The following is a 15,216-nucleotide window of genomic DNA, read 5'->3' as shown; positions in this document are numbered from 1 at the left end:
TCCGTGTTTCTGGATGGTGAAAAGTTTCCGTTCGAGTACCGGATACGGACCTACGTATACTTGCGGTAACGGCTTTTTCGCTACATCAATTCTGACGTAGGTACATAATATGTACCCATATTATGGGTACAGTGACTTTATAGAGACAGTGGCGACAACAGGGTATCTCGTTTTTGATTGGTCGTTGGTTCCGGTCGCCATATTAGAGCTAAATTCCAAACTGGCCAATAGAAAGCCTTCAAAACGACACGGTACACTCCGTGCTATAATTATTAATTATACTGTTTTGACCTTAGATTAGGAAATAGTACCTTGTCTAAGGTTTTGACAGTGTTACCTGTGATTAGGCGCTTTCTTTCGGTGATCCAAACGCGTTTGTATTGTCAAATCACGTCTTTCGAAGTGTGATCTTATAATCATGATTGCTAAAGTCGTGAACAAACTGAACATAAAAGTTTTATGATCACGAATTCCTAACCTACAAATGCAAAGGATATTTTTGCTCAAATGTTAGATTAGTCAATATTTGTAACTGAAGAGGAGCATAATCGTGCAAGTACTTCCACTTGTATTTAAATTATTTTCATAATCCAAACAAAAAATACGTAATTCCAGCGTAATTCGAATGCAAATGTGTACTATACGTAAACTTAACCATACTTTGATTCGCGCGTTCTTTCGTAAAACGTGATCCTACGAATCACGATCTCCAAATCATGATTGCGAAGTAGCCGAAAGAAAGCGCCTTTTGGATATTGCACCATATTTTATACTTATTATACCGTTTTCCATATATCTTTTTGAATTTGGGAGGCAGTGTCCCATACCTAGGTTGTTCTGCAAAGCTTTAATCGATCATTTTTGCGCCGTTAGTTTTGAACGAGAATCTTTACTCAAATGAAACTGACATTTATTATTCTATGGTCACAATTTGACATGACAAGGTATATTGCTCTTATAATCAATTCTTTAGCTCCAATATGGCGGATTATGATAAGTTGTCGCCACTGTCCTTATAAAGACACCGTACATGTGGGTGGCTGTGTTTGCATTTTTGAGGATGGCAGACTTCCTCTTCGTATCGTGGTTTATGGTGCCGTGGAGCGCAGGACTGCCATGTAGTTTCGTAGTTGCGTCACGTATGTTTGCGGGTCTACTGCGGTTATCAGCGTCGACGGTGCTAGAAATTCTCCGGGGAATCGTCGGCTTTGCCCGTGTACCATCTCTGCCGTTCTTGGTCTGATGTCCTCCTTCCATCCATTTCGTTTTCCTAGAAGTAATTGGAAGTGCTTAAGTCCATCCTTACTCATCGTGGCAACGGAGGGATGCCTTTAATTATCGGTGGAGTCGCTCCACCATGCCGTTCGTTTGAGGGTGATATGCTGTCGTCCAAATTCGCTCGAAGCCTGCGAGTTTCTCTAAGCGTTGAGTGAAGGATCTAGCGTTGAGTGAAGGATCTAGGTAGAGTGGTAATGCCTATATGAAAAGCGGTCATCCTTTCCGATCTTTTACTAAGGTAGTCCCTTCTCTATTGCACATCGCGTCTCTGCCCCTCCGAGTCCACGTTTTGCAACACCGACAGCTAACGCCACCGACAATTTCGACGGCGCTTTCCTTCTTTACAATTTACAAGTATTCAGTATTTTCGCCCAGCCGCCCTCTCCAACGAAATCAGTCTTTACTCTTTAGCGTAACTCCAATTGCAACTATCGAAAACCGTTGTAACACACGTAAACAAAATGAGTCATTCTATTTTCATGCAATTGTATACCTGCAAAATATCAGTCCCTTATCATAATTATTGGATCAGATACCTAATTAAGAGCAGTTCTAAAAACAGCAGATACGTAAGGACGAAATTCAAAAAAGTATACCTACCTAATCACAAAGAAAAGTATCTCATATCATTTATGTTTATGTATTTTGCGATTGTGCGAGTAAAGTAGGTATTATTTAGAAATTTAAAGAAACTTATCCCATCACTATGTTTATTGCTGATGTAGCAATTTGCATAAATGCAAATATGATTTGCAACACTCATCCTACAATTTTAGCACACTACCGACTTATTTTAAACCGATAACGCTAGGTATAGGTACTCTCTCGCAATTAACGTGACAATTTGAAAAAAAGACGGTACCTACTGAATTTTATAATGATAAGTACCTGTGTACCATTTATTTTATGTGTTTCTCTTTATCATAACCGGGAAGGTCAAAGACAACTTGTTTAATTGGCGAATCTGCTGGTAACTTTATCTAGCTATTCTGCTATCATGATTAAAGGCTTGCTTTTGATGCGGCCGTTTGTTTTATATAGAATATACCTAGATATAAAATGTGCATTATAATACTTTTAAATAATATGTTTCGGTCACCGTAAACATACTGTTTCGATCATCGATCACAAATTAATTTTACAAGGGCCACATGCAGCCTCTGATACGGACCTACCGTAACCGTATATTTCGCCTGTTGCCCTCGCAAATTTAATAATGCGATAATGTAATTGTAAGGTTAATATTGTGGTAGCGAAAATATGAAAATAAAATAATGCAATCCGGATCTGGATCGCCGACTTGGTTGTTGCCGTCGGGATCTGAGATCACTCTTGGCCGCCTATATCTCAAACCCCACGTTTACTATACTTTTAACATAAGCATTGCCTCTCTACCTAGATCCTTCACTCAACGCTCTAAGTCTATGAAAAGTGTCGCCTCGAATTGTTGTCCTTGGTCGGTGGTGACTCACGATGGTATGGCTTGGACTTTTGTGCCTATCGGGCGTGTTCCCTGGCTCGATACTCGGTAGCCCAAGAATTCGAGTTTCTTCTTCCCAAAGTGATATTTGTCCACGTTTATTACCATACCGTTGGCGTTCAATCGCTGGAACAGTTGTTGTAGGTGTTCGGAGTGCTCTTCCTCGTCCCTCGATGCGGCGAGGATGTCGTCTATGTAGGCGTAACAGAAATCCATCTCCCGTACTACCCTGTGCATGAATCTCGGGCACGTTTGTGTGTCGAAGGCTTTACCAAATATTTCAAAACTTAACAAGGATCTTTAGGAAGAGAAACTATTACTTCTGAACCTTATGCACCTTCCAAAACCTGCCTTTTCAAGATTCTTCAATCAAAACCTTGCAACCCATAAAACCCCTCAATGAGTCTTCACGCAATTGTTACAACGATGCGATTTCCTACATTGAAGTAGTTTCTGAGACACCATTAAGAGGTATCTGATACATCATTTCCACGAGGTCAAACCGCCATCACGCGTTTGCCTTCTGGAAACATCGCAAAACCACACGCTTAGAAAACGCACACTCATAACAATTTACTTCTGCTCTACACTGTGTCGTGTGGGCATTCATTCCCAACAACTTAAATGGTAAGGTCCACTTTTCCAATTCGGCTAAAATTTACAAAATTGTACAAATAAGAACTCTGCACTATGGTGGTACCCTTGTAATATCCAATTCCATATTGTAGGGAAACACAACGACAACATAATATACACACCGAATCCTGTCGAAACATCTGACCCAAGAGGTGTAGGATACGAATACTTTAAGGCTATGAAGAGGTATCGCGAAAGAATTGCCCAGGTAGAAAGTGCGACACAAGGAACTTAATGAGCTCGTTAGTGTTTATAGGTTGATGCACATACAAATGAGGAAGAAACATACGGAAGTTTCCTGAAACGCTGTGTTAGAACAGCAATCACGATGAAAAATAAAGGAATTAAACCTGGAGATTTTGTATCCATGTGTACAGTGAACGATATATGGACACCGGCGTAGTGTACATTGCAGCGATATTTATTGGTGCGATAACGGCTAACGTTGACCCATCTATGTCAGCGGAAGAAATCGTTTTTTTCTTAAGGCAAGTTTCGCCAAAGATGGTTTTCGCCAGACAGCAAAGCGAAGGCTTAATGGAAGAAGTTGTACGCGAGCTTGGAGGGCAGTTACCACTGGTGGTGTTTGGTGGAACGAAGAAGCACATCCCATTTACGGAGTTCTTACAACGGTACGACAATGAGAACGATTTCAGGGTGTATGAGGCTAACAGTTTGGAGGAAACTGTTTTCGTTTCGTTTAGCAGCGGTACAACAAGTAGGCCTAAAGGTATTTGTCACACACATTCTTCCATGAGGGTTAGATACCAGTAAGTAATAACTACAAACCTTGAAGAACGTAATAAATAATTAACTTTTAGTAACAATGGGGAACCCAAAACGTATGCCGTGTTCAATTCACCGTGCCGAACTCTATTCAACAGATGGTTGCACGAAACCATACTCAACGGCTTTAAGAGAATTGTATTTTATAGATTCAATGTCGGAGAGCTTTGGAATGTTTCAAATTATAAAGTAGACTTCATGTTAATTTCGCCGGTATCTAGTGTGGAGTTTTTTAAGTACCAGAAACCCCAGCATTTCGACTTGGAAAATTTAAAACGGTTGTTGGTTGGCGGAAACTATACATCCAAAGATTATTTACTAAAGCTGCAGAAAATGTTTTCTAAAACGATTGTTGGCACGACCTACGGTCAAAGTGAAATATTTAGCACTGTTGCAGCTTTTCCGGAAGACCAACGGAGCGACAAGCTTCTTCGAGAGTTTCCGACGTCAATTGGCCTCGCTAAAGATGGAATTTCTTATAAAGTACGTCGCCCAACCTTTTACCATCGACTATGGTATTCGATAATTTAATTGAACTACACTTCCAGGTGGTGGATACGGAAACGGAAGAAATACTAGGGCCAAACCGTCACGGTGAACACAGATTGAAAACTAAATACCTAATGAAGGGTTACCTAAATTACGAATCACCCGACCTCTTTGATTCTGACGGTTGGTACAGAACTGGCGATTTAGCTTACTACAACGAGCAGGGATGTTTCTTTATTATCGGTAGGGTAAAAGATACATTTAAATGCGGCAACCTTCACATTTACCCCAGAGAAATAGAAGAAGTTCTTTTAAGCCATCGTTCCATCCAAAACGCGGTAGTTCTTGGTTTGAAAGACGAAATACTCGGATACCTTCCCACAGCCGTGGTTCAGTTGAACGAAAAGGGGCAAAGTGTAACACCTGAAGAAATTATCAACTACGTAAACACGAGGGTTGAGGATAAAAATCGTTTAAGAGGAGGCGTGAAATTCGTCAAAGAGTTTGCATGGACACATACACTAAAGATACAAAAATCTAAACTGAGGGAATGGATTGAAAAAGGTGTCATTTAGATATGTCTGTTGTATTTTACATTTGTAATATAAATCATTACGGGTTGATAGGGAAAAAATACTACTACGAAATAGTATTTTACATTATTAGCCAGGTAAGTGAGTTTTTACTGGCTCTAGGAGATGACAGGCTCGCCTACACTATGCGATGAAATTTACAATTTGGGCGCAAATGATGTTAAAAGTGAAGATGTCCTTATTGTTACAATTAACAAATCAAAAACCTATACCTAAACCTCGATTTTTCATTGTCATCCCACAGGACTCCATTAATTATGTGGAAATCGTAAAAAAATATATGGCTTTGAGACCACAACATACGAAACAAGTAGGTATAGTTGGAGAGTTCTGGGGCCTCCTCCTCATTTAGGTCAAGGTCAGATTACCCCGTTCCCCCCTCCAGTTCTGAGGCCTCCTCCTCATTTAGGTCAAGGTCAGATTACCCCGTTCCCCCCTCCAGTTCTGAAAGCTCCTCCTCCTCATTTAGATCAAGGTCACAATCATTACTCCTCTTACATAGAAAATGTATCCCTGGTTACTACCAAAAGAAAAAAATACCAAAAGTAAATTAATCATTTATTAGATGTTGTTGTCAGTCATTACAATAATTAAGAGCAATTCATAATTATAAACGACAATACAAAAAAATATTTGTGGAAATTTCATCCTTGTGTAGTATATATACCACACACATCTGTATTGGGTGGAGGCGTATTGTTAGATTTGTTCTGAAGGATTTTCGCAAAGACGCAGTTGGTTGACCATCGGAGGTGCTCCCGTAGGGGATTATCTTGACGTTCCCATTTGTTAAGTCGCACTTTACAATGAAAACATTCTACTTCGTCACCATATTTCGTAAAGAAAAATCCTACACTTGCCAAAGATGTGGGTGATGGAATTCCGCTCCAATTATTATAAGTTAGCAATCGTTTATCATAACACGCGTAGTCAGGCGATACATTGTCGAAACACATGATTATTCGTGCGAGAGACAACGTGTTATTAAACTTTACCTATGGTACGTGAGCTAATATAAGTAGTTACCCCCTCTACTACATTGGCTTGGAGTGTAAATGTTGGGGAGGAGGAGGAGGAGGAGGAGGAGGAGGAATCGCTTAAGGCTAGATGGATAATTGGAGGGGAAAATTGATTCCGAAAGAGTATATAAGAATTGACGAAAAGAGAAAAGAGTAGTTTATTGTACAGTTTCTATACAGTTTCTATACAGTACTACAATATCATGGAGTACGAAAAAATTTTACGCCAAGCTGCAGACAAAATTAAAATTGATCGCACCGTACCAATGGTAAACAACGACATGAACTTAATAAACGAATCGCGTTACGAATTAAATAAAAGTGGGACAAAGTACGTGTGCGTTGGACTCTCACCACAAATATTATTTACCCCGGCAGTGAAAATTTGTGGAAACAAATCTCGTGGTGTAATATTCAACAGAAATGAATGGTGTGCTTTGGTGGAGAATCAAGGAATAATCACTAATTATTTCTACTCGGTAGATTCTCCATGGGTACCAATGAAAATTGGGTCTAAAACCATCTATTTCGAAACGATCAACAAAACCAAAGTAATTAGAGTGGTCGATTTTCTGGACGTTGAAATTTACTTGGGATGGGAGTCCTTAGAACAGCTATGGAAAATTTTGAATATCGTGGCGTATAGGATAATCTGTCTTGCCGAATTGAATTTTAATAGTTTCTACAACAACGTTGTGAATGTAGTGGTGGATATGGTTGGAGACGTTAAAGAAAATATTAACCAAATTATAATCCCATTACAAGATGTGTACGATGAAAAAGTGTCGTGTATGATGGAGGTTGTAGAGTTTGCTGCGAACAAATTATATGGTGATATCGAACATGCTAAAAACTTTGGAAGTTCTTCAAAGTAGGAGTGGGGAGCATATTATATAGGTGTAAACCTCTAGATGAGTAAATAGTATTAGTAAAGATGTGGATGTGTTATGCCGAACAAAATTGGCCGAAAGCATGTGATGGATATACAGCTGTGCAAAGGTTGTTCGTGGAAATGGATGCCCTCCAATTAGACGCAGACCATGAGATGGTATACGGAAGGGGAATGTATAGTGACGAATATTTGCAAGAATTGGTTAACAAGTACGAACAAGGTAAAGTGTTATGTGACGGGTTTTTAAACAAACATGACGATAAATGTGCACCTAATGAAATATGTCAGAAAATGAGTTTGTCAAATAATAAGGAATGTCTTTCGTGTCTTACGGAGTTAGTAGAAAAATTAAAAAGTGTTTCATTAGCCAACTTTGTCAACGTAATTGAACGGTACTTGTTAATTGCCTCATCGTCTGCGGAAAACATCTCATCAGATGAAGAACATGTGTAGTGTGCGGTTTGACGAATCAAAAAATATCGTTCGGATTTTAGTGGTGTGGCAGTATGCTTATCAGGAAGCTCGAAAAGATAAATGGGGAATGTACGTGCGAGATACCGCTCGGTTTCATCGACGAATTCAACATTTGGACAGTATTATATCTCCAATTCTTATGGAAGAGCATAGGACTTACATATTCACATCTAGATTTAATAATTTAAATGGTTGAAGGAGTAAATATTTAAATGTACTAAAAGTTAGGTTAAGTGATGTTAATTTGTTAGGTTAGGTTAGACGATGTTAGACCTAACATCGTCTAACCTAACCTAACAAATTAACGTCACTTAACCTAACCTTTAATAACCTAACAAATATGTTATTTAAAATAAATAATATGCAATTAAAAAAAATATATATATATTGTCGTCATTGGTATGTTTTTCCATTTCATTTACAGTATATCGACGTTAGATATCCAAGAATTATGAGAAGCGTCAAATCCTAGCCATTTAACGAAGGATTTATCACCTTTTTTTCGAATAACACGTTCCACCAAGTGAATATCGGGATATCGAACTTTTTGCAATTCGAGTTCATAAAAACGTCCTTTAATGTCCTGATGGCGACTATCTTGTAACGTATAAGTAGTTGGGTGGGAGCGCTTAACTGATGTAATTTGGAAGATCTCATAACTCCAGTTGGGGGTGTATCCTTTCGAAAATATCGTTCTGTGCTTGCTAATTCGTACAAAATCACCTTTCGCAAATTTTGCATGTTTGCTGTCAATTATTTTTCTGTAGTTGTAAACACGTTTTAAAATTTTTTGTTCGTTGTTGAAGTTAACGTCGACCGGTCGATGACCCGTAGTCCTATGTGTAGTGGTATTGTACTGCGACACTATTTCGGGCAAAAGCGTTAACCATTTGTATGAACCTTGTAGACTAAACGCTCTCCACATCATGGATTTTAAAGTTCGATTTACTCTTTCTACAATGCTACTTTTAAGGTGCGAATAACTACTGTAGTGATTTATATTAAATTTAGACATAACCTTTGAAAAATCCTTATTATAGAACTCTTTACCCATATCCGTTTGCAAATTCCGAGGTGGTTTCTTAATCTCCGATAAAAGCTTATTCATTGCATCCGCGAGCAACTTACCATTCTTGCGTTTAATAGGTATTGCCCAAACGAATTTCGAAAATGCGTTTATTACTACTAAAATGTATCTAAACCCTTTATTCATACGAGCATAGGGAATCATTTCTACCAAATCGGCTTGAAATAAATCATTAAGTCCTTTTAGAATAACGGGTCTCCTTTTAAAAGTTTTTCGAGCCGCTTTATGTAGTTCGCGTACTACCTGTTCTTTTGTCATTTTTTGATATGCATGCTTAATACTAGTTCCAAAATAAATAACTTGTCCGGATTGAATTGCGCACACTTCGCTGTTATGACATCCTCTTTTTGAAGTGTTAACCCGTTTAACTGTTCAGGTTGACTATAAAACCTTTCGTTTACGGTAATGATTGTTCCACGACAAGGAGACCACCCGGCTCGCAAAATAACAGCCTCGGTTAGAGGAAACTTCAATACTTCTGGTGTGTCAGTGGTGGTCGCCCACTTAATAACTGGCGTGTCTTTTACTTGCTGTCCCACGAACCACAAACGTGATTCGTACGTAAGCGACGACACCTCGTCTGATTTTGAACGATATTGGATGTGTCTACCGAACTTATCAATACTCATGCTGGGTTAATAATGATTGAATCATAGTACGATTTCAACATTTATTCAATAAGTCCCACCTTATTTTATTATTTTAGCAGTTCGTAATTCGTCTACTATATATATAATTTCGTTGTGATTGTTAGTGTTGCCGGCAGATTGAGATCCTAATAAAAGTTTTAACCATTCAACTAACTTGTTTGGATCTTTCCAAGGTATAAATTCAATTTTGTTGTTGTTTAAATGCAACATTTCTACACCTTTTCCTTTTCTTGTACTAACAGATGTAGTGCGCAAACGCGGAACTACCGGTACATGTGATGATGATGATCTAATAGGATTAGGATTTACGAGCGGTTTAATAATGTTACTGTATTTTTTGCCGGTTCCTAAGATTTGTTCTTCCGCGTTGTAATTACGTCGCGCAGCATTAGTCCTCAGTAAAATATCGCGGTAGTTAGATTCGTCCTTGGTTTTGAATCCGAGCGGGTTTCTTTTAAACAACAATTCGTAGAGTCCTGGTGTTCCCGAATAGTGTTGTTGATCTCCCGTAGGTTGCGTGAGAACAAAATCTTGTTTATTAAAGTATAACTCTGAATCTCCTACGTAAAATTTGTTAGCTCTAGGACTATACCGAACTCCATACCGATGATCAAATTCGTTATCTCCAGATCTGAACATATCTTCTACATAAATCTTCGCCAATCCTTCATATTGATCTAAGTATTCTTCAAATGCAGGACTGGTTGCGGTTTTAGATAGCTCAGCTCTTATCTCATCTAAAGTAGGAATTGGTGGTTCGTTAGAGTCGCGTGTAGTGTCGATAAGCACGCTTGTATCTAAATATTGGGGTTCATTGAATTCACGCAAAAGGTTTTTAGGTATCCGGTAAGAAGTCGAAGTTTTTTGTGGGGTGTCAAAAACGGGTGTAGGAGGCTCTTCGGTATCGTATGTTTCATTTTCTTTTTTGACATTTTCTAGTTTAACACTTCCCAACTGAGTGTGAGTAAGCAATTGTTTTAGTGGTTGAGTAATAGGCTTAAAGTGTCGTTCGGCATCTCGATCCGCCAACGATCTGTCTCGTTGCAATGTTGTATATTTGTGCTTCACAGATTTTCTCGCTTCGAGAAGGTCCCTTACTAAACGTGGTTCCATTAGGACTACATTTTACACAGTGTTGTGTTCTCATTTATAGCACCATGTAAGAATCGAATCCTTTTCTATACCGACCAGAGGTTGGGTCATTTTCTTTATCGATAACTAGAAATCCGTATTTATCGCTCCAACAATGAGCGCATAAAGTTTTAAAACGATCAAATGACATATCAACGTTAACGTGATCGTCGTAAACATGCTTTAAATTGGTTTGATCCTGCTGAAATAGCACTATCAGATTCGCGTTGTCTCTAATTAATTGTTTAGGAATAGCCGAATACGTTTGACAAAGGTAAAAGCAATCGTTATTTTTATGTCTACCAAAACAAAAGTGGTCTCTTATTTGGTTTTGTTTATGACAAGCAACGTCGTCGAAAATCATAACGGAATTCGGTTGTGAATCGCTTGGTTGTACTACATCGCTATTATCATTGTATTCAAAATATTGGATTTCTGTAAGTGGGTCTAATAATTTGCGTAAATATTCGTATTTCGGCTGATTAAGAGATTTTTTTTTTTTTTTATTTTTATTATATTTGCTATTTCGGGATCTATGCCCATTTAGCAACATTTTCAGTAACTTATTCATTTACTCTATAGGAATAACACAGGACACACTCTTCTCGCCAAGAGGTCTATCATGGCATTTTACATTTAACAATACAGGTAGCGACCTTGATTTGTATAGGAGGGTAAGACAGAGGTTCAATACAGAGGATACATCATACAGATCCATGCACGCACACACCCTTAAATATTTAACCCAGTATTAGCTACGTATTCAATTACTATATCATAAATGCGTCTACAGTTGGAACTCAGTAGAGCAACGATGTTGATGGGAAAATGAACACCACTTTCTGTTAACCGTGCACTCATCTGATCAATGAAGGGCCTTCTCAGCTCGCAGTTAAAAAATATGTGATTCAAATCACCAGTCTCGAATCCACAATCACACCCTGGCGAATCTACAACCCCGATCTTATACAAATGAGATGGAAACCTCCCATGTCCAAATTTAAGACGTGCAATTATCGAAAAGTATCTTTTTGGGGTATACTTATCAGAATACCATGGTCTAAACTTAACCGTTGGGTGGATTAAAGCATACTGTGTTTGTCTTTCTTTATGATACTCCTTCCAATATATATCCCAGGCTTCAACTATGTTGCTTTTGAGAACATTCAGAAGGTCTGTTCTTGGTGTGGTACTCTCGAGACTGATCCCCTCTTGTACAGCTTGTTTAGCCAATTCGTCTACCAGTTCGTTTGCTTTTAAACCTGCATGTCCTTTGATCCAGTAAAACGCAACAGTATGTCCTTTCTTTATAATTTTAAAGGCTTCTGCTCTAATAGCGGTAATTAAAGGATGGGATTGAAAATAATGGACCCTTTTATTGATAATGGCCAGGACACTCTTACTATCTGACATTATGGCTAGGTTCTTTGCTACATTACGTTTATAAAAATATTTTAATGCTTCTAATATTGCAGTCGCTTCAGCTGTAAATATAGATTTGACCTTTCCAAGATTAAATAACTTTGAATATTTAGTCGATAGCTCGTAAAATGCACATCCGACTCCCACCTTGCTTTTAGAACCGTCTGTGAATATTATCTCCCAACATTTCAAGTTGTCTAAGGTGTTATAAAATAGTTGCGCATCATATCTAAATCCCCTATATAACTAGGGAAGTACGTTGGCAGACTTCCGACGTAAAAATCGTGATAGGAAGCGTCCGGAATTTCTTGTATCCAAAGAGGAATTTTTAATTCGTGAAGGTAAAGGCTTGCCACGGAAAGCGGAGGAGACTTCTTTTTAGACCAAAAAGCCGAGGTTAAATCGTGGGACATAAGCTCTTGTAGCGAGTTGTAAATATTTTCCAGTTTTAGGGCGATTGTTTTCGTAACATATTTTAAAGCCAAATACTTTATTCGAAACTCGACTGGTGGTTCACGTGCTTCCACATACAATGCTTCTACAGGCGTTGACTTCATAGCCCCAATGCAGTGTCTTAAGGCTTTATTTTGAATGACTATGAGTCTTTTTAAATTTGGTTTTGATGCTGCTCCATATAAATGCAAACCATAATCTATTAGGCTTCTTGTAAGTGCTTTATAAACCTTTAATGCAGTTGGAAAATCCATTCCCCATCCCACTCTAGTCAATAATCTTAAAATATTGAGGGATTTTTCACATTTTTTAGTTAGCATGTGTATATGTTCCGTCCAGTTTAGTTTGTAATCTAATCTGATCCCTAAGTATGTAACACTTTTAACGACCTGAAATAGTGTATTATCTAAAACCACAGGGTTCAAATTATATCGCCTTTTCCGTGAAAAGAATACTACTGCAGATTTTTCAATACACATATCCAAACCATTGCTGAACATCCATTGCTTAACTTTCCGAATGGCTTTACTTAAACGCTCCTTGACCACAGATACATTCTTATGTGACGTGTAAATAATAAAATCATCAGCGTATTGAATTACACTGATGCTATCATCCTGCACAGTCAAGAAGTCGTGCGTATACAAATTATTGATAGATCCCTGTGGAAGCCCCTCAAAAACACATCTAGGGCCTATAAATTGACCTTAGCCACTTCTTATATAAATCTCTCGATAAGAGTACAAACCGATCAGGTTTTGGGCTAGTTGGTTCGGGAATTCCAATTTAATGAGTTTCTTCTGCAAAATGTCTAATTTCACACATCCGTAAGCATCCTTGAAATCGATAAAAACCGCTCCTACTGTTTCTTTTTTGGAATAACTTATTTGTATGTCGGAAACTAGTTTTGTTAAAGCATCAGCGGTGCCTAAACCTCGCTTGAATCCAAATTGAAATGACTGTAGCTTTTTCTTCCTTTCCAACCACCATTCAATCCTATTCTTGACCATTCGCTCTAATGTTTTAAATATACACGACAAAAGTGATATAGGCCTATATGATTTTGCATCGTTTGGGTTTTTATTGGGCTTAATTATTGGGACAACAATGATTTTTTTAAAGGTGGGCACGCTATCTCCAAACAGGTACACTCTATTAAATGCAGTTACCAATAATTCCTTCGCCACGGTGGGCAGCCACTTTAATAGCTGATATGTAATATTATCAAAACCTGGTGCTGTATTCTTAGCTGATTTGACTGCCTTGATGAGTTCTTCAATTGAAAATGGTTGTTGTAAAAAAGGATCACTTACGTTTGACGTTTCCTGGTTTTTTTCTGATTGCACGTACGCCGGGGCTAAATTGTCAGCGAACTCTTCAATATATGATTCCGATACGTGGTGAGAGGTAGGACATCTTTTAAATTTTCTCACGATATTCCATAATTTCTTTGAGGACGTAGATGTGTTTAAGTTATTACATAGATTTTGGAAACTGTCGCGTTTTTTGTATTTCAAAAATCTTTTAGAGTGCGCAATAGTCTCTTGACAAGTAATGAAATTATCCAAGGTTGGATTTAACTTGTAATTCTTTACCGCAAGTTTCCGGCAGTGTACCACATGAGAACATTGATTGTCCCACCATGGGGGTGGAGGTCTGGATTTCTTTAACACAGGTTTTCTTAATACGAAATTACTGTCGCATCCCTTTTGCACTGAATCCACAACACAGTCAATTATTTCTGCTGCGGACTTGGGTACCTCTTTAGCGTTTAGACTTCGATCCACGTAATTACAAAATTCTAGACTTTTCTTATCATCTATTTTCCACCGAGTTGTAGGGTAATAGGTGAACTGGAGTTGTAAATTGAAATTTAAGTTCATGCGAATGGGAAAGTGGTCTGACCCATATGTATCATCCATTACCTTCCAAGTGATATGAGTAGCAATCCCTGGCGATGCAAATGTAATATCAATTGCAGATCTCGCTTCGTTTGGGCGCCCGAGGCGCGTAACTGATCCGTCATTCAAAAACACGCTATTAGTCCCATCTATTACTTTTAATAGAATATTTCCCGCGTTATCGTTTTTAGATGAACCAAAGGCCCTATTGTGTGCGTTCATATCACCACCCACCATGTACCTCTTCCCTAATTGCCCTAACATGTGCAAATACTCGCCTTCTGTTATGTTACTCGCGTAACCCTGCGGCCTATATAAACACATTACATTCAGATCAAGATCTAGCAACTTGACCCCACACACACTAATTTCAGCATTATCAGATTTAATATTCAACGGAGTGTATTGAAGATTTCTATGTACAAGTATAGCGGCGCCACGGGCCACCGTAACCATCCGTACGATCGTGTCTTACTAATGTGTAATTTTTAAAAAAATCTATGTGGTTACTTTTGTACCAGGTTTCCGTTAAAAGGGCTATATGGATGTTACACTCTGCTAACATATATTCTAAATTCGGTTTATTGGCAGCAACAGATCTTATATTCCATTGCAAAAGGTTTAAATTGTTATAATTATTGTTATTATGCATTATGTAAAATGTAATATGTAAAATAAAATTAAAATAGTAAAGACAAATAAGCAAAATAAAACGTTTACGCAGTTTCAGAGGATGATGGATCGCACAGCGATTCTAGCTCTTGGTCCGATAAGAAGGAATCTTGTGAAGCGATTGAACTGTTTTCTGAGTAATCCGTGGGCGTATTGAAGCTTGGAAGGAGCTTAATGAATCCAGTAATCAGGCGTTTTAAGCGTGCTTTGAGTCGATTGGTTTTGACCGCTTTTCGACACTCAATCATTAACT

General features: G+C 38.2%; 1 protein-coding gene across 1 annotated transcript; it reads left to right on the top strand.

The window, feature by feature from the left end:
• Nucleotides 1–3,800: 3,800 nt before the first annotated feature.
• LOC116171078 (luciferin 4-monooxygenase-like) lies at nucleotides 3,801–5,292 on the top strand. The gene is made up of 3 exons (XM_031487747.1): nucleotides 3,801–4,164; nucleotides 4,216–4,663; nucleotides 4,729–5,292. Exons 1-3 carry the CDS (start codon nucleotides 3,851–3,853, stop codon nucleotides 5,242–5,244), a joined length of 1,278 nt encoding a protein of 425 aa, XP_031343607.1. The 5' UTR covers nucleotides 3,801–3,850; the 3' UTR covers nucleotides 5,245–5,292.
• Nucleotides 5,293–15,216: the final 9,924 nt, after the last annotated feature.

The sequence above is a fragment of the Photinus pyralis genome, unplaced genomic scaffold, assembly GCF_008802855.1.
Source record: "Photinus pyralis isolate 1611_PpyrPB1 unplaced genomic scaffold, Ppyr1.3 Ppyr1.4_LG5, whole genome shotgun sequence".
Lineage (NCBI taxonomy): Eukaryota > Metazoa > Arthropoda > Insecta > Coleoptera > Lampyridae > Photinus > Photinus pyralis.
The sequence above is the reverse complement of the archived record's forward strand: the minus strand, read 5'-3'. Positions and strand labels throughout refer to the sequence as shown.